The sequence below is a fragment of the Oncorhynchus masou genome, chromosome 24, assembly GCF_036934945.1.
Source record: "Oncorhynchus masou masou isolate Uvic2021 chromosome 24, UVic_Omas_1.1, whole genome shotgun sequence".
Taxonomy (NCBI): Eukaryota; Metazoa; Chordata; class Actinopteri; order Salmoniformes; family Salmonidae; genus Oncorhynchus; species Oncorhynchus masou.
The window spans coordinates 35,965,651-35,984,729 of record NC_088235.1 but is presented as its reverse complement, the minus strand read 5'-3'; the positions used below and the strand labels follow the sequence as shown (position 1 = coordinate 35,984,729).

The 19,079-nt window shown below is 44.5% G+C and overlaps 1 protein-coding gene and 1 long non-coding RNA gene across 5 annotated transcripts in view; one reads left to right on the top strand and one right to left on the bottom strand.

Annotated features, from left to right (window-relative positions):
* Positions 1-11,089, bottom strand: part of LOC135512092 (caskin-2-like) — an 89,519-nt gene extending 78,430 nt beyond the window's left edge. For all 4 annotated transcript variants that reach the window (XM_064933747.1, XM_064933748.1, XM_064933749.1 and 1 more), the window contains exons 1-2: positions 10,584-11,089; positions 8,192-8,781 (exon numbers count right to left, since the gene is read on the bottom strand). In XM_064933747.1, the coding sequence (XP_064789819.1) occupies positions 8,192-8,285 (94 nt within the window). In that variant the 5' untranslated portion in view covers positions 8,286-8,781; positions 10,584-11,089. The remainder of the gene's footprint in view (positions 1-8,191; positions 8,782-10,583) is intronic.
* Positions 11,090-11,165: 76 nt separating this feature from the next.
* On the top strand, positions 11,166-17,882 carry LOC135511599 (uncharacterized). The gene is made up of 4 exons (XR_010451275.1): positions 11,166-11,525; positions 12,697-12,765; positions 15,302-15,348; positions 17,711-17,882. It is a non-coding gene; the product is annotated as an uncharacterized LOC135511599 (long non-coding RNA).
* Positions 17,883-19,079: the final 1,197 nt, after the last annotated feature.

The following is a 19,079-nucleotide window of genomic DNA, read 5'->3' as shown; positions in this document are numbered from 1 at the left end:
AGCAGTGATGCAGCAAGTCAAGATGCTCTCGATGGTGCAGCTGTAAAACGTTTTGAGAATCCGAGGGCCCATGCTAAATCTCTTCAGCCTCCTGATGTGGAATAGGCACTGCCATGCCCTCTTCATGGCTGTGTGGGCATGTGTGGACCATCTTTGTTTTTACACTGCTGCTACTCACTGTTTATTGTCTTATTATCTATGCATACTTTACCCCTACCTACATGTACAAATTACCTAGACTAACCTGTACCCCCGCACATTGATATCGGTACCAGTACCCCCTGTTTTTAGCCTCATCATTGTTATTTTATTGTGTTCATATTACTTTTTATTTTTTAAACTTTATTTAGTAAATATTTTCGTAACTATTTTCTTAAAACTGCATTGTTGGTTAAGGGCTTGTAAGTAAGCGTTTCACGGTAAGGTCTACAAATACAATTAGATTTTATGTTAAGTACTTAGTGATGTGGACGCCAAGGAACTTGAAGCGCTCGTCCTGCTCCACAACAGCTCTGTCAATTTGGTTGGGGACGTGCTCTCCATCTCCTATAGTCCACTATCAGCTTACTGAATAAAATAGTTCACCGTGAGCATGTCTATCGCCATGATGAATCGGCCACCTCCACAAAAATGTTGTGCCTGCATTTTTGGATCTTCTTTGGGTCAATAATAGCGGGTCTTAGTGGACGGCCAGACTAGGGTAGCATACCAAATGACACCCTATCCCCTACATAGTACACTATCCTATGGGCCCTGGTCAAAAGTTGTGCCCTATGTAGCTCTGATCAAAAGTTGTGCACTATGCAGGGAATAGGGTGTCATTTGGGATGTAGCCTGGGCTAGTCTAGGAGAGGACAGAGAGACAGGACCTGTCAGCAGATGGTCAGTCAGACTCAGGATAAAGCCAGACTCTGGTCTATCAGCTCTCTGACCACTGGGCGGCATCCAAAATGGCAACCTATTCCCTATTTAGTGCACAACTTTTTACTAGAGCCCTACGGGCTCTCAATAGGACATGGATCAAAAGTAGTGCACTATATAGGAAATATTATGAAATGTGTGTGTATATTATGAAATAAGGTGAAATTTGGGACGCAGTCCTGGTCTATGGCCCTATGGTGACCTACTACCACCTGTTCCCTTTCTTTCCATACCTGTCTGATTGGCCCTCACACCTTGACTAACAAGAGTTAAAAATGGGTTTGAACCCCAATCCATCAGACAGACAGACCTTTTACAGCTCCACATAATCAATAGGCATGCTATTCAACTTCATTGACACCTAGCCAGGGCTATACCAGCCAGTGTAGACCAGAGCATCTGGGATTCTGTCATTCTTACAGCTCTCCTGCGGTGATGAACGACTGTAGCATTGACCAGATCCTTAACCCCATCACCCCATCAATGGTGATGACATGGTGTGTGTGTGTGTGTGTGTGTTTGTGTGTGTGTGTGTGTGTGGGTCAAATCAAATCAAATATTATTTGTCACATGCACCGAACACAATGGGTGTAGACTTTTCCGTGATATGCTTGCTTATGAGCCCTTCCCAACAATGCAGAGTTAAAAAATATTTTAAATAACTAGTAACACAAGAGGAATAATATCCACAAGAATGGAGTTATATACAAGGCATACCAGTATCAGATCACTGTGGAACAATATACAGGGAGCACCAGTACCAGATCACTGTGGAACAACATACAGGGAGTACCAGTACCAGATCACTGCGGCTCTATATACAGGAAGTACCAGTACCAGATCACTGTGGAACAACATACAGGGAGTACCAGTACCAGATCACTGTGGAGCAATATACAGGGAGTACCAGTTCCAGATCACTGCGGCTCTATATACAGGAAGTACCAGTACCAGATCACTGTGGAACAACATACAGGGACTACCAGTTCCAGATCACTGCGGCTCTATATACAGGAAGTACCCGTACCAGATCACTGTGGAGCTATATACGCTGATAGGGATATTTAAGACGAACCAAAAGCTGGTTTTAGCGTTAGCAGTTGGTTATGGCTTGAATTTTTACAGCTGAAACACAGCCTATCACACTGCCCATATGCAAGTGGAACAAGAGCATTCTAATTGGCTTTTTATGCCTGTATACTTTGTATTTAGAAACATTTTATTACAACCAAACTTATTAGAATGATTCACCTTCCTGGTTTTATGGTGCCAACTCTGTGGTGCCCATGCAATGCAGCTCCTGGAGATGTAAGAATACGATCTGATCTGTAAGATCCGATTATGTTCATAAAATATATTTGGGAGCAGTATACAGAATTTCTCCCTTTCTCTTTATATTGGATCTGTCACGCCCTGGTCTATATTTATTATGTTATCTTCATTTATTGAGTCAGGCCAGGGTGTGACATGGGTTTATTTGTAGTGTGTTTCGTCTTGGGGTTGTGTGGGGTGTATAGATTAGTCTATGGCTGCCTGAGGCGGTTCTCAATCAGAGTCAGGTGATTATCGTTGTCTCTGATTGGGAACCATATTTAGGTAGCCTGGGTTTCACTGTGTGTTTGTGGGTGATTGTTCCTGTCTCTGTGTTTGTTGCACCAGTCAGGGCTGTTTCGGTTTTCGATGTTTGTTGTTTTGTATTGTTCGTGTTCTGCTTCATTAAAGATGTATCGAACAAACCACGTTGCATTTTGGTCCGATCCTTATTCCACCTCTTCGTCAGAGGAGGTAGAAGAAAGCCGTTACAGAATCACCCACCACAAACGGACCAAGCAACGTGTCAACGGGCAGGAGCCACAGGAGAAGCAACAAAGGCAGCAACAGCGATCACAGGACTTCTGGACTTGGGAGGAGAAATTGTTCGGAGAAGGACCCTGGGATCAGCCTGGAGAATATCGCCGCCCCAAAGAAGAACTGGAGGCGGAGAGAGCTGAGAGGCGCTGGTATGAGGAGGCAGCGCGGCGACGTGGATGGAAGCCCGAGAGTCAGCCCAAAAATTTCTTGGGGGGGGGCTCAGGGAGAGTGTGGCAGAGTCAGGAGTCAGACCTGAGCTCACTCTCCCTGTTTATCGCGAGGAGCCAAGGAGGAGACCAGAACCGGTGTTGGAGGTGAGCGAAGCAGAGACTGTGAAGGAGTTAATGGGGAAATTGGAGGAGAGAGAAATGAGGGAGTTGCTGTGTTGGTGCTTTTTGCATGGAATTCGCCCGACGGAACGTGTCAGGGATTTAATGGCACCTGGGTCAGCGCTCCATACTCGTCCTGTGGTGCGTGTTAGTCGGCTTGTGAAGTTGGTGCCAGCCTCACGCACCAGGCCTCCTGTGCACATCCCTAGCCTTGCACGTCCTGTGCCAACACTGCTCTCAAGATCTCCAGTACGCCTTCACGGTCTAGCCCATCCTGTGCCACCTCCACACACCAGCCCTCCGGTGGCAGCTCCCCGCACCAGGCTTCCTGTGCGTGTCCTCGGCCCAGTACCATCAGTGCCAGTACCACGCATCAGGCCTACAGTGCGCCTCGCCTCTCCTGCGCTGCCGGAGCCTCCCGCCTGTTCAGCGCTGTCGAAGCCTTCCTCCTCTACAGCGCTGCTGGAGTCTCCCTCCTGTTTAGCGCAGCCAGAGCTGCCAGTCTGCATGGAGCAACCAGAGCTGCCAGTCTGCATGGAGCAGCCAGAGCTGCCAGTCTGCATGGAGCAGCCAGAGCTGCCAGTCTGCATGGAGCAGCCAGAGCTGCCAGTCTGCATGGAGCAGCCAGAGCTGCCAGTCTGCATGGAGCAGCCAGAGCTGCCAGTCTGCATGGAGCAGCCAGAGCTGTCAGTTTGCTTGGAGCAGCCAGATCTGCCAGTCTGCATGGAGCTGCCAGTCTGCATGGAGCAGCCAGAGCTGCCAGTCTGCATGGAGCAGCCAGGGCTGCCAGTCTGCATGGAGCAGCCAGAGCTGCCAGTCTGCATGGAGCAGCCAGAGCTGCCAGTCTGCATGGAGCAGCCAGAGCTGTCAGTCTGCTTGGAGCAGCCAGAGCTGCCAGTCTGCATGGAGCTGCCAGTCTGCATGGAGCTGCCAGTCTGCAAGGAGTTGCCAGTCTGCAAGGAGCTGCCAGTCTGCAAGGGGCTGCCAGAGCTGTTAGTCTGCATGGAGCAGCCAGAGCTGTCAGTCTGCATGGAGCAGCCAGAGCCGTCAGTCAGCATGAAGCAGCCAGAGCCGTCAGTCTGCCAGGATCCGCCTGTCAGCCAGACTCTTCCAGATCTGCCAGTCAGCCAGACTCTTCCAGATCTGCCAGTCAGCCAGACTCTTCCAGATCTGCCAGTCAGCCAGACTCTTCCAGATCTGCCAGTCAGCCAGACTCTTCCAGATCTGCCAGTCAGCCAGACTCTTCCAGATCTGCCAGTCAGCCAGACTCTTCCAGATCTGCCAGTCAGCCAAACTCTTCCAGATCTGCCAGTCAACCAGACTCTTCCAGATCTGCCAGTCAACCAGACTCTTCCAGATCTGCCAGTCAACCAGAATCGTCCAGATCTGCTAGTCAACCAGAGTCTTCCAGATCCGCTAGTCAACCAGACTCTTCCAGATCCGCTAGTCAACCAGACTCTTCCAGATCTGCCAGTCAACCAGACTCTTCCAGATCTGCCAGTCAACCAGACTCTTCCAGATCTGCCAGTCAACCAGAATCGTCCAGATCCGCCAGTCAACCAGACTCTTCCAGATCCGCTAGTCAACCAGACTCTTCCAGATCCGCTAGTCAACCAGACTCTTCCAGATCCGCCAGTCAGCCAGAACTGCCAGCCAGCCAGGATCTGCCGGATTCAACTGCCTGGCTGGGCTTCCTCTCAGTGCTGGGCTTCCTCTCAGTGCTGGGCTTCCTCTGTCCCGAGCTGCCCCTCTGTCCCGAGCTGCCCCTCTGTCCCGAGCTGCCCCTCTGTCCCGAGCTGCCCCTCTGTCCCGAGCTGCCCCTCTGTCCCGAGCTGCCCCTCAGTCCAGTGGGGTTCTGGGTGAGGACTACTAGGCCATGGTCGGCGGCGAGGGTGGACAATTCTAGGACGCGAGGAGGGGGGACTAAGACATTCATAGAGTGGGTTCCACGTCCCGAGCCGGAGCCGCCGCCATGGACAGGCGCCCACCCGGACCCTCCCTATTGTTTTGATGTGCGTCCGGGAGTCCGCACCTTAGGGGGGGGGGGGTTCTCTCACGCCCTGGTCTATATTTATTATGTTATCTTAATTTATTGAGTCAGGCCAGGGTGTGACATGGGTTTATTTGTAGTGTGTTTCGTCTTGGGGTTGTGTGGGGTGTCTAGATTAGTCTATGGCTGCCTGAGGCGGTTCTCAATCAGAGTCAGGTGATTATCGTTGTCTCTGATTGGGAACCATATTTAGGTAGCCTGGGTTTCACTGTGTGTTTGAGGGTGATTGTTCCTGTCTCTGTGTTTGTTGCACCAGTCAGGGCTGTTTCGGTTTTCGACATTTGTTGTTTTGTATTGTTCATGTTCTTCTTCATTAAAGATGTATCGAACGAACCACGTTGCATTTTGGTCCGATCCTTATTCCACCTCTTCGTCAGAGAAGGAGGTAGAAGAAAGCCGTTACAGGATCTATACTGGATCCAGCTACTGTGAAAAGTTTGGATGTCCTGTACATAAAACCCTCCATAGTCTCCTCTGCCTTAATGTTACATACCCACAGGGAGAAACTATGGTGCCTGTAAGTGTATTTACGTAGCCTATTTAAAACAAGTTGTGGTTTATTTTTGTTTCAAATTTGATTAGAATTATTCGTTCTCTTTTTAGGCCTCATCAATAGTGAATTTAATCTTGCTTATTGGCAATGTTTGGCATGTATATGGTCAGCCATAATGTAATTTACAGTAGGCCTAGCCCCTATATCAGTGTGAATGCTATTGAAGCCATGCAATTACTTAGAAAAATGTGGACTGCAAAATGGGTTCAAGTTGATGTATTTAGCAAAGATAGGATAGCTCTACATTTTGTTATTTCATTTCGGTAAGGCATTTAACAAACTATAAACGGACTAACATTGGAATTGGAGTTAATTCCAAGGGAATACATTAAAGACTGGAAATACACAACTTGAAGCAACCACATATTTAGCCATGGAGCACATTCTGATTGGCCAGTGAGGGCACAAGCCTCAACACACCCACAACTTGTTTGTTCATGAAAACCCAGCCCTTTCACGCCGATAATTGTAGTTGTGAAAATAGCAAAAATATTTCTGACACACCCCTGAACCTATAGCGCTAACGCCTGCGCTTAGATTTACCATTGCATTAGGTTTGTTAAAATAGAGCCCTTCAAATGTTAAGTCTTATCGTCCTGAGATACTAAACTACTCGTTTACAAATGGAAAATATTACAGACGGGCCATTGCAAAGCATCAGAAAGTAGCCTATTTTTCCAGTAGAGTACTCACACAAGTATTGGTAAAGTGAAATAAACCACACTGCAAATTTAATAGTGACGGGGGGAACAATTGAAACAGTTACATATTGGGATATTATTTTGGATGATATACCGTGTCGTTTTGACAATATCTCGATATTATTTTTGCGTTAGTTTGCTGTGCCTACACCAAAAGTCCAGTATTTTTTCTTCATGGTGTCACGCCCTGGTCAAAATATATTATGTTTATCTTCATTTATTGGGTCAGGCCAGGGTGTGACATGGGTTTATTGTGGTGTGTTTCGTCTTGGGGTTTTGTGGGGTGTATAGCGTAGTCTATGGCTGCCTGAGGCGGTTCTCAATCAGAGTCAGGTGATTATCGTTGTCTCTGATTGGGAACCATATTTAGGCAGCCATATTCTTTGAGTGTTTCGTGGGTGATTGTTCCTGTCTCTGTGTTTATATTCACCAGACAGGCTGTATAGTTTTTTCACGTTTCCGTCTGTTGTTTTTGTACGTTTCAGTTATTTCATGTCTAGTCATTTTTCATCAATAAACATGAGTAACCACCACGCTGCATTTTGGTTCAGCAATTTTATTAACATGACTGATCAACAGCAAAAAAATCTCATGACCCCCACTTGTCCCTGTGCAGCAGACATATGGTGAGCAATATATTTGGAAAAGTTTGTGGTCATACGCACATCCTTAAAAACATAGGTGCTGGACTAATAAAGAATACTAGTATAAAGAAGAGGGCCCACATACTGTTAAAGCTCCCAATCCACTGCTTTATTGACAGTGTTTCGGTCTGAAACGGATCTTCGTCAGGTAAAAAATATATATATATATTTGGAACATCGAATCACAATAAAATCCCAGTATTGAATCGTAACACATATAGAATCATGACAATCGTAAGAATTGCAATACATATCGTATCGGCACCTAAGTATCGTGAAAATATAATATTGTGAGGTCCATGTCAATTCCCAGCCCGACAAATTAAAAAATGAATGCAACAACTACGCCACTAATTTCCTTTCCCGAGCATTGAAACATTTAGCCCATGAGTGTTTGACTGTTGAAAGGCATTAGCAGCATGTCATGATGTGTAGGGATAACACTAACCCCATGTGCTACGAACAGGCCCTTGTTCCTCTGAGCCTGCCACCGAACAGAGCAGAACAGCAGCCACGATGTAAGCACAGCACAGGCACATGAGAGAGAGAGAGAGAGAGAGAGAGAGAGAGAGAGAGAGAGAGAGAGAGAGAGAGAGAGAGAGACAGAAAGAGTTTCGACTTTCTCCAGGCGAAGATAAGGAGAATGCTGTGATTAGCAACAATGCTATGGTAGGCTAACCTCGCAAGCAGTTTGACTTGAATCTATAGAGATAAGCAACACCGAAGCTCCACTGTGAGGGTGCATCCCAAATGGCACCCTATTCCCTATACAGTACACTACTTTTGACCAGGCACACCCTGAGACATATTGTACAGTACCAGCATCTGTGTTTTGGAGATTAGGTCATATTGTTAGGGGTTTGACTACATTTAAATTCAAATTGTCCGACCCCTAGATGGATCATTGGTTGTGGTGGATGGTTGAACCTGATACTGCTATTTTAAATACAACATTTTTCTTTTGATATAGATACAGAGAACAGTATCACTCAGATAAGGGACAGGCTATCAATGCTTCTGCTGTACATTGCATCAAGCCAACAGATACACATGCTCTGAACACAAACACAGGCAGACACGGGCTGCATCAGGAATTGTAAGAGAAAGCAGATGTGTGTGTGTGTGTGTGTCTAGGTACTCACTGGTTTTGTTGCATTTAACCTTAGCCAGAAGTTTGTGTGCCAGGAGGATGTCTCCACTCTTCACTGCCACCAGGAAGTCCTGTTCCTTACCCATAACTGACCACCACACCAGTGACCAGTAACCACACACGGTCCTTACGAGGTCAGTTGTCTCAACTGCGTCTAAGTGGTCCTTGGCAGTCGAGGCCTCAACCTTACCCAGTCAGGTGCATGTTGATTCCTTCGGATACACAATGATGATGAACGTACAGAAGAGCGTCACAAAACGCCCAAACCAGCCAGTCTGTCTGCCTGCGTGTGTCAGTCAGATAGGAATCAACCAGAACAGCCAGCAGAGAACATTTTTATCTCTGGGCCTAGGTTAGGCTAGGCATCAACTGGGTGAGATGGTGAGATAGGTGGGGTAGTTGGTTGTTAGAGGCTGTGTTCCTCTGCCTTCTGTTGGTTGCTTGGTTTCCAGAGTGTGTGTTTGTGTATGGGGCCTGGTTGTCTGTCCCGATGTAAATCAAATGGAGTCTGCCTGGAATTGTCCTTAGGGCAAGGTGTGTGTTGGGTTCTCAGCTGTTTCCGCCAACCTGAAACAGTAAAACCTACCAGAACACACAGACATGTCATCATGAGCTGGGCATTCACTACTATTTAATAAAAGCATTAGCAAAGCACTGGGTGTTATTACAAGTTGTAACTACAACATAATTAAGGATGGGTGGCTCTCTAAAACCAATCTAATGTGTTTGTTTTTCTTTCACTCAGGAAGCCTATTCACCATGGAATGTTATCTTAGGATCATTCCATGTCGGAATACTACTCCTTAACTCCTTCCACTTTCCTTCAACTTCTAGGAAATGTCTTTTTCACTTGGAGCTGTCTGGAACTCTGCCAATTGTCGGAGAAAAAGCTGCAAACTTTTCCCGACAGAAGTAAACTGGGGGCTCTGTCCCAAATGTCACCCTATTCCCTACATAGTGTAAGCCTACTACTTTTGACCAAAGCCCTACGGGCCCTGGTCAAATGTAGTACACTATATAGGGAATAGGGTGACATTTGGGGCACACACTGAAAGGCAGAAGTGACCGCATCTTAATACCATCCCCCAAATTCTACATCACAGGGGACACAGCCAGCAGCACGTACGGGACAAAACATATCCAGGATAAATGTTTTAGGAGAAAAATACATTAGTCTGGTTTTTGGATTGTACAGCTGCAAGTGAATGAGGCATATCTGAGATCACACACAGAGCTGCAGCCACCCAGATCCAATCAAAATAGGAGTTTTCTGGGCAAAAACAAAACAGCAATTAAGACACCCAATGGAGCTGGGAGGCAAAGTGTTGGGCTAAAACACGAAAATATTGTACCACCTTTGTACCTCCACCTGAATGTGTTTTTTTTGTGTCACCTGTGCAAGACTTTGCAAAGAAATGTCCTTCTGAAGGACAATGTTTTCTATTCTACTCTATCCTATTCTATTCAATTCTATTCAAATTCCTCCCATTCTTCTGAAAGGTTGTGCTGGGAGGGACTGTTATTGGTGTGTCTCTCTGTCTACAGCAGGGCTTCTGTTTACCATCAGGTTGTGGGGCTAAGTTATCACATATGCTGTCATTATAGAGACTACACAATAATAGGCAGTAGACACAGTCAAGTACAATAACAGATCACATCATATTAGCTATGATAATATGGAATGATAGGTGCTACATGTATGTGAAGGGAGGAGGCATCATGTAAGGCTGCAATCATGAATCCATTTTTATTCCAATCAGAAGTTACCCCATACGATTTCTGTTCTGGATAACTAGTAGCTAGTAATGGCATGCATGTCAATGTGTCACAGACTCAGTTACCTTGCCTGCCAGCTAGTACATTACCCTCCTCTTGATTGCCATCAAGCCCAGTACACAGAGTTCAGAGGGTGTCATAACAACATCATAACAAACTGAGCAGCTGTCCATTGAGGGAGGCACGTGAGCATTTGTAAACAAACAGAGCTGCTATAGCTAGATGGCTTCCCTGTAGTTAGGAAAACAAACTGGTACAGTAACATTATATCAGATATATGGAACGGCTGGGGGGTCCCCGAGGAGAGGTTTGAAAACCCTGCCACACGTCGAAGGAATAGACTAGAACCCCAATAGAATAGAACCAAATTAACAGAATAGGACAGAACATGATATAAAGTATTATTATTATTATAATAACGGTAGATCTAGCTAGATAGAAAATAACTAATTAATAGAACGTCGGACGTTGCTGCTAGCTAGATTTTTGCCTCGTTTTTTCGACCAGTTGTATCACATTTGCAGATTGGTTAGTCCGATTTTGATTTGTGGTCTTCCAAGACCGCTCAATAATAAACAAACGAAGAGGTCAAAGACAGAACATCTTACCAGTATTGTAAATGTGTTCACAGGTTGTCCGGTCACTGTTGAAGGATTGGAGGAGTGTAGAGTAGTGCTCAGCTAGCGTTTGTCAGGTGCTTAGAGCCGAGGCTCAAGGAGCAGACCGCACAGAAGGTGTGTGTATAAAGAAGTTATGCTGCTAGCGAAACAATATCCAGAAGACTTTCTGATAAGTGGTTGAAAGTCAAACTCTGACTTCATTCAGTTCTTTTCCTACTCCCTGTTTTACTGAAGGTCAAGAAAATTATGTCACCCTCGCCAGGCAGTTCGACTGAATCGTGCGCGCGCTAGGAGACCTGATCTGACACATTTTCAATTTAGACTAATCCCTCTGCGACCTCGAGCGAATCTGACACCTTTTCAATTTAGACTAATCCCTCTGCGACCTCGAGCGAATCTGACACCTTTTCAATTTAGACTAATCCCTCTGCGACTTCGAGCGGATCTGACACCTTTTCAATTTGACTAATCCCTCTGCGACCTCGAGCGGAACGAGCGACTCCTCGACGTTTTGGCTCCGCCTCCGCACGCATCAAAACTCTGGGGAAGAACTTCGGAGGGAGACGACTCGTATGCTACTGTACCACAGATCTAGGATAGGATTACTTTACTCCCATACTATCCTTAATCACCAGGGGAGTGAAAGGTATCTGACTCCGTATCAGTTGTTAGGCTACATGGATAATTTATTGGAGACAGAATGAAGTTTGCCAGCAGACAAGACAAGGTCGGTTTACCATATTGCATCGATCCTTGCTATGAGCCACTTTACAATTCATACCAAATTTGTTTAACTGATTGTGTTTGCCTTTCATGCCTGAGACACGGGTTCGCTTCCCGCTCCGTCAGTTCGCTACAATGGTGTCAGAAATGGAATGGTGGCCGTGGGGTCATCGAAGCGCACAGCCCGGTATGTGTGAGGGATCTGAGGTTAGTCAAAACACTGGGACATGCTTTCCGGTTCGGATGGGGCAGGGTACTGATCCTAGCTATATGAGCCACGTTTCCCACCAAATGTTTTAACCCTATTGGTGCAATGTGTAGGATTTTTACCTTTCACGCTGATGCGGGTTCGCTTCCCACTCCCTCCGTTTGCTACAATATACACTGATTATACGCACAGCCTCAATTCGTCGGGGCATAGACTCTACAAGGTGTCAAAAGCGTTCCACATGGATGTTGGCCTATGTTGACTCCAATGCTTTCCACAGTTGTGTCAAGGTGGGTGGATGGCCTTTGGCTGGTGGACCATTCTTGATACACACGGGAAAATGTTGAGCGTGAAAAACTCAGCGTTTCAGTTCTCGACAAAAACCGATGCACCTAGAACCTACTACCTTACCCGGTTCAAAGGCACTTAAATATTTTGTTTTGCCCATTCACCCTCTGAAAGGCACACATACACAATCCATGTCTCAAGGCTTGAAAATCCTTCTTTAACCTGTCTCTTCCCCTTTGAAGTGGATTTAACAAGTATCATCAATAAGGGATCATAGCTTTAACCTGGATTCATTCACCTGGTCAGTTTATGTTATGGAAAGAGCAGATGTTCTTAATGTTTTGTATACTCTGTGTATATACATTTTCAAAGCAGCGTCTGTATTAAAATAGTCTGAAAGGATTTGGAAAGGAGTTTATGTGTATGTAACCCAAATAACATAATTCGACCGGGCCACAGTTTGAAGTTGTGTTTGGTTTTAGTGACACTTGGTGGTATGACGGGGTATCATGAGTAATGCACATGTTGCAGACAATACTGTAGTGTGCTTTCAAACAAAAGTAACAAAATAAAATACATGTTTTATAATCTTGTTTGAACAATGAATAATTTACACTTGGTGGTTTATTTTCTCTTACAGAGAGAATAAACCATTTTACAATTGTAACATTTAAAATGGATGTCATAAGGTGAATTCACCAATTTGTAAGTCGCTCTGGATAAGAGCGTCTGCCAAATGACTTAAATGTAATGTAATGTAAATGTAAAATAACAATAGTTATTGTATCATTCAAAGAATGTTCTGTGTCCTGAACTCAAACATGAGTGGGAGGGAGTGTTACAATGGCTCTTATATTCTTGACTCACTGTTTTCTCTTTCAGTGCCATTCACAGTGTATTCAACACAGAAACAGGAGAAACTTTAAATGTCTAGAAATGTCCGGAGCTACGGTATGTTCAGCTTTTTTCCTTTAGCCCCTGGTTGAAAGTAGTGCACCAAAAGGGAATATGGTGCCATTTCGGACACATGGAAGAATGGTATTTCCATTCTTGTGAATTGTTCCAAAAATGTGTTTTCACATCTGAAATGTCTGGTGAAGTGGTCCAAAACACGTTTTCACATGATTTTAGATTCGATATGTCACATGTGAAGTGTTCCAAAAACACGTTTTTACATGATTTCCCTTGTGAAATTTCATGTTTCACGTGAAATCATGTGGTTCAACATGTGATAACATGAAACTACACTGTTAGCCATTGCTATTAATTTTGGGGTAAATGTTATGGTCATTATAAGATACATTATCCTATTACTGTAAAAATGTATTTGAGTTTTTCTATATAAATTCATCAAAAAAACGTCCCTTTTTCAGGACCCTGTCATTCAAAGATAATTCGTAAAAATCCAAATAATTTCACAGAGCTTCATTGTAAAGGGTTTAAACACTGTTTCCCATGCTTGTTCAATGAACCATAAACAATTAATGAACATGCACCTGTGGAACGGTCGTTAGGACACTAACAGCTTACAGACGGTAGGCAATTAAGGTCACAGTTATGAAAACTTAGGACACTAAAGAGGTCTTTCTCCTGACTCTGAAAAACACCAAAATAAAGATGCCTGGGGTCCCTGCTCATCTGCGTGAACGTGCCTTAGGCATGCTGCAAGGAGGCATGAGGACTGCAGATGTGGCCAGGGCAATAAATTGCAATTTGCGTTTATCGTCAAAGGAATGAGCGTTACACCGAGGCCTGTACTCTAGAGCGGGATCAATTTGGAGGTGGAGGGTCCATCATGGTCTGAGGCGGTGTGTCACAGCATCATCGGACTGAGCTTGTTGTCATTGCAGGCAATCTCAACGCTGTGCGTTATAGGGAAGACATCCTCCTCCCTCATGTGGTACCCTTCCCGCAGGCTCATCCTGACATGACCCTCCAGCATGACAATGCCAGCAGTCATACTGCTTGTTCTTTGTCTGATTTCCTGCAAGACAGGAATGTCAGTGTTCTGTCATGGCCAGCAATCCCATTAAGCACGTCTGGGACCTGTTGGATCAGAGGGTGAGGGCTAGGGCTATTCCCCCCAGAAACTTGCAGGTGCCTTGGTGGAAGAGTGGGGTAATATCTCACAGCAAGAACTGGCAGATCTGGTGCAGTCCATGAGAAGGAGATGCACTGCAGTACAGCTGGTGATCACACCAGATACTGACTGTTACTTTTGATTTTGACTCCCCCTTTGTTCAGGGACACATTATTCCGTTTCTGTTAGTCACATGTCTGTGGAACTTTTCGGTTTATATCTCAGTTGTTGAATCTTGTTATCTTCATACAAATATTTACACATGTTAAGTTTGCTGAAAATAAACGCAGTTGACAGTGAGAGGACGTTTCTTTTTTTGCTGAGTTTATTTACTGTCAATTGCAATGAACTTGGGTACTTCTTGGCCCTTCCTGCAAATTAACTTGGTATGCCTGACTTGCAATTTCATTTAAAGTTAATGCGCTTATAACACAAAAGTTTTTTTTTTTTATCCTGTAATTTCATAGTAATTTTCCAGCTACTGTGTTGCGGTGAAAATAGTGGAAACAACTGTGAAGGTATTTCTACAGCTGAACTGTATTTTGTCAGTAGATATACAACAACAAACTGTATTCAGGAAGTACACATCAATGCAAATTCTAATTAAATCATTTTTAAATTAGGAATTGGAACATAAATAATCTCATCATCGGTTAGCACACTTGGGATGCAACCACATCTGGAATTTGAACTCACAACCTCTTACATGTAAGCAAATCTGAATTTCCTGCTTCACCATCAGGTTTTTGGCCATGACAGAAATAGCCCAAGAATACATTTCTGCACTTTGTTAAATGTAGCCCGGAATCAAGTCAATAATTGTGTGATTATCTGATAACACCAACTAAAAAGTAGCAGTGCTCAGGGACACTTGACATTAATGCCTAGATTCAATCAGATCAAGCATAAACACGTGATAGCTGACTCTTGCATAGCTGGTGTCTTGCAGTGTCGGAGATGTACAGTGCATTCGGAAAGTATTCAGACCCTTTGACTTTTTCCACATTTTGTTATGTTAGTCATATTCTAAATTTGATTAAATAATTTTTTCCCTCTCAATCTACACACAATACCCCATAATGACAAAGCAAAAACAGGTTTTTAGAAATGTATGTGTGTGTATATATATATATATATATATATATATATATATATATATATATATATATATATATATATATGGACATAAGCACCTTTGGCAGTGAATACAGCCATGAGTCTTCTTGGGTATGACGCTACAAGCTTGGCACACCTGTACGTGGGGAGTTTCTCCCATTCTCCCACAATTATTACACATATGAATGTATGTAAAATGCTAATATGTATTAGATCCAGTACAATGGAATAATTTAGACCAGAATTTGAATGCAGCGTGTTCCGATTCCTCCTTCTCTTTCTGTCCAACAGGGTCAACCAAAAACACTTGTAACGCCCGTCGGAAGAAGTGGACCAAGGTGCACCATGTTCATGATTCTTTAATTAATTAATTAATCCGACCACCAACCAAAACAATGTCACGTTCTGAAGGCTACACAGAGCTAACAAAAAACAACATCCCACAACCTAAGGTGGCCAAACAGGCTGCCTAAGTATGATTCCCAATCAGAGACAACGATAGACAGCTGTCCCTGATTGAGAACCATACCCGGCAAAAACATAGAAACACAAAACATAGAAATAAAGAACATAGAATGCCCACCCAAATCACACTCTGACCAAACCAAAATAGAGACATAAAAAGTCTCTCTAAGGTCAGGGCGTGACAACACTTGGCCTGATGGTTCATGCAGATACTTGGGAAGCAATATAGAAATGTATTGATCCCTTAAATGATTTTACTATTAAATTACCCATATTACAACCCTCATACCCCTTCACAAAAATATACCTAAATCAATTTTGGAAAAAGGATTTTACTACAATGACCTTCCAGTGGTTCTGGTTCACATTTAAGAAACTCATGATAGCATTGTAGTTACCGAAGTTCACCTGAAATAAATAATTTCACATGCTTGCCACGAAGCCAAAAAATATATATCAATAGTTAATCCTTTCAAATTCCACTAACAGACTATATTAGTACTGTTGGCAGACTTTGCTTGCGGACAAAACGTCTTTCTCCATTTAGAATGACTTGGGCTGAGTAATGATTTAGGATGTAAATCTTTGTCCCGTGACTGCAGCTTTTTGTGGTTGCATGAAAGTACCATTCGATTGTCAGTATAAGGAGAGAAAGTAAAACCACAAATGCATTGAATATGAAGAACATTTTACAAACAATTAAGCATAAACTAAAATACATAGACATTTCAGAGAATATTGGTTAGTTTGAAGGATTGTTTATTGAGATTTAAAATTAATGTAATTACATTTGCCTTTGTTTTTATTTGTCTAATATATTCTGGCTACATGCAATTTAATTGGTCATTGTCACATAATCTCCCTAACAAGGCATATATAAGTATCATACATAAGGTGTTATGTTGTCAAAAAAGTGTGTTATTGCTGACAATACTGTGTTTACATGATGACACATCTTCACTATTTACTTTAAAGTAATATAATATAATATATCCCATTTAGCAGACCCTTTTGTCCAAAGCGACTTACAAGTCGGCTGGGGCCACTACTTTTTTACATATGGGTGGTCCCAGCGGGAATCGAACCCACGACGCTTGGCGTTGCAAGCGCCATGCTCTACCGACTGAGCCACACAGGACAAAGTGACAGAATAAAGGCCATAAATAGTGTACGTCATCAGAAACATTCAGTTAGCCGTGAGCCAGGCGCATCTCCCGGATAGAAAACTAAATTACTACAACTACAATACCTCTTTCGCCATCTACTTGGATCCTTAGTCGACACTGCACCCCGCCGCACCACCACGGCAGGTCTACCGACGAATACTCCATCCGCTGTGCCTTCAACCGGCCTCCGTCGGACGTCGGAGCAGACGCTTCTACTAGCCCCGGGCTACTAACTTTAAACGCTGCGTCGCCCGCGTGATAGCGTGGTAGCTACTACTCCGCGGCTTCCCTGTTCCTTCTATTGCTGCCCCCTGGACCCTATGATCACTTGATTACATAGCAGATGCCCACTGGACTGTCCATTAATCACGGTACTCTATTCTGTTTGTTTATTTATATATATTTATATATTTTTTAAATCTGTCGGCCCCAGCCGCGAACTCAGGCTCTGTGTGTAGTTAACCGACCCTCTCTGCCCAGTCATCGCCATTTTACCTGTTAGCTGATTAGCTGTTGTTGTCTCACCCATTGTTGTTGAGGTTAGCTCTCCAAATCAACACCTGTGATTACTTTATGCCAAGCTGTATGTATCTCTCATATGTCAATATGCCTTGTATACTGTTGTTTAGGTTAGTTATCATTGTTTTAGTTTACTGTGGAGCCCCTAGTTCCACTCATTATACCTCTGATACCTCCTTTGTCCCACCTCCTACACACGCGGTGACCTCACCCATTATAACCAGCTTATCCAGAGATACAACCTCTCTTATCATCACTCAGTGCCTGGGCTTACCTTCGCTGTACCCGCACCCCACCATACCCCTGTCTGCACATTATGCCCTGAATCTATTCTACCATGCCCAGAAATCTGCTCCTTTTATTCTTTGTCCATAACGCTCTAGGCGACCAGTTTTGATAGCCTTTAGCCATACCCTCATCCTACTCCTCCTCTGTTCCTCGGGTGATGTGGAGGTAAACCCATGCCCTGCGTGTCCCCAGGCACCCTCATTTGTTGACTGTCTCATTTGTTGAAGCCTCCTCCCTAAGTTTGTTTTACTCACTGCTTTAGCACACTCTGCCAACCCTGATGTCCTTGCCGTGTCTGAATCCTGGCTTAGGAAGGCCACCAACAATTCTGAGATTTCCAAACCCAGCTACAACATTTTCTGTCAAGATAGAACTGCCAAAGGGGGAGGAGATGCAATCTACTGCAGAGATAGCTTGCAAAGTTCTGTCATACTTTCCAGGTCTATACCCAAACAGTTTGTACTTATTATTTAAAAAATAAACCTCTCCAGAAATAAGTCTCTCACTGTTGCCGCCTGCTATCAACCCCCCTCTGTTCCCAGCTATGCCCTGGACACCATTTGTGAATTGATCCCTCCCCATCTATCTTCAGAGTTCCTTCTGTTAGGTGACCTAAACTGGGATATGCTTAACACCCCGGCAGTCCTACAATCTAAGCTAGATGCCCTCAATCTCACACAATCATCAAGGAGCCCACCAGGTACAACCCTAAATCCATTAACATGGGCACGCTCATAGCCATTATCCTGATCAACTTGCCCTCCAAATACACCTCCGCTGTTTTCAATCAGGATCTCAGCGATCACTGCCTCATTGCCTGTATCCGCTATGGGCCTGCGGTCAAACGACCACCCCTCATCACTGTCAAACGCTCCCTAAACCACTTCTGCCAGCAGGCCTTTCTAATCGACCTGGCCCGGGTATCCTGGAAGGATATCGACCTCATCCCGTCAGTCGAGGATGCCTGGTCAATCTTTAAAAGTAATTTCCTCACCATCTTAGATAAGCATGCCCCGTTCGAAAAATGCAGAACTAAGAACAGATATAGCCCTTGGTTCACTCCAGACCTGGCTGCCCTTAACCAGCAAAGAAACATCATGTGGCAGACTGCAATAGCATCGAACAGTCCCCATGATATGCAACTATTCAGGGAAGTCAGGAAAGTCCATGTAAAGTCCATGGAGAACAAGAGCACCTCCTCCCAGCTGCCCACTGCACTGAGGCTAGGTAACACGGTCACCACTGATAAATCCATGATAATCGAACATTTCAATAAGCATTTCTCAATGGCTGGCCATGCCTGCCCCCTGGCTACTCCAACCCCCCCCGCAGCTACTCGCCCAAGCCTCCCCAGCTTCTCCTTCACCCAAATCCAGACAGCAGATGTTCTGAAAGAGCTGCAAAACCTGGACCCGTACAAATCAGCTGGGCGAGACATTCTGGACTCTCTCTTTCTAAAACAATCCGCCGCCATTGTTGCAACCCCTATTACCAGCTTGTTTAACCTCTCTTCCGTATCGTCCAGGATCCCTAAAGATTGGAAAGCTGCCACGGTCATCCCCCTCTTCAAAGGGGGTGACACCCTAGACCCGAACTGTTACAGAGCTATGTCCATGCTGCCCTGCCTATCT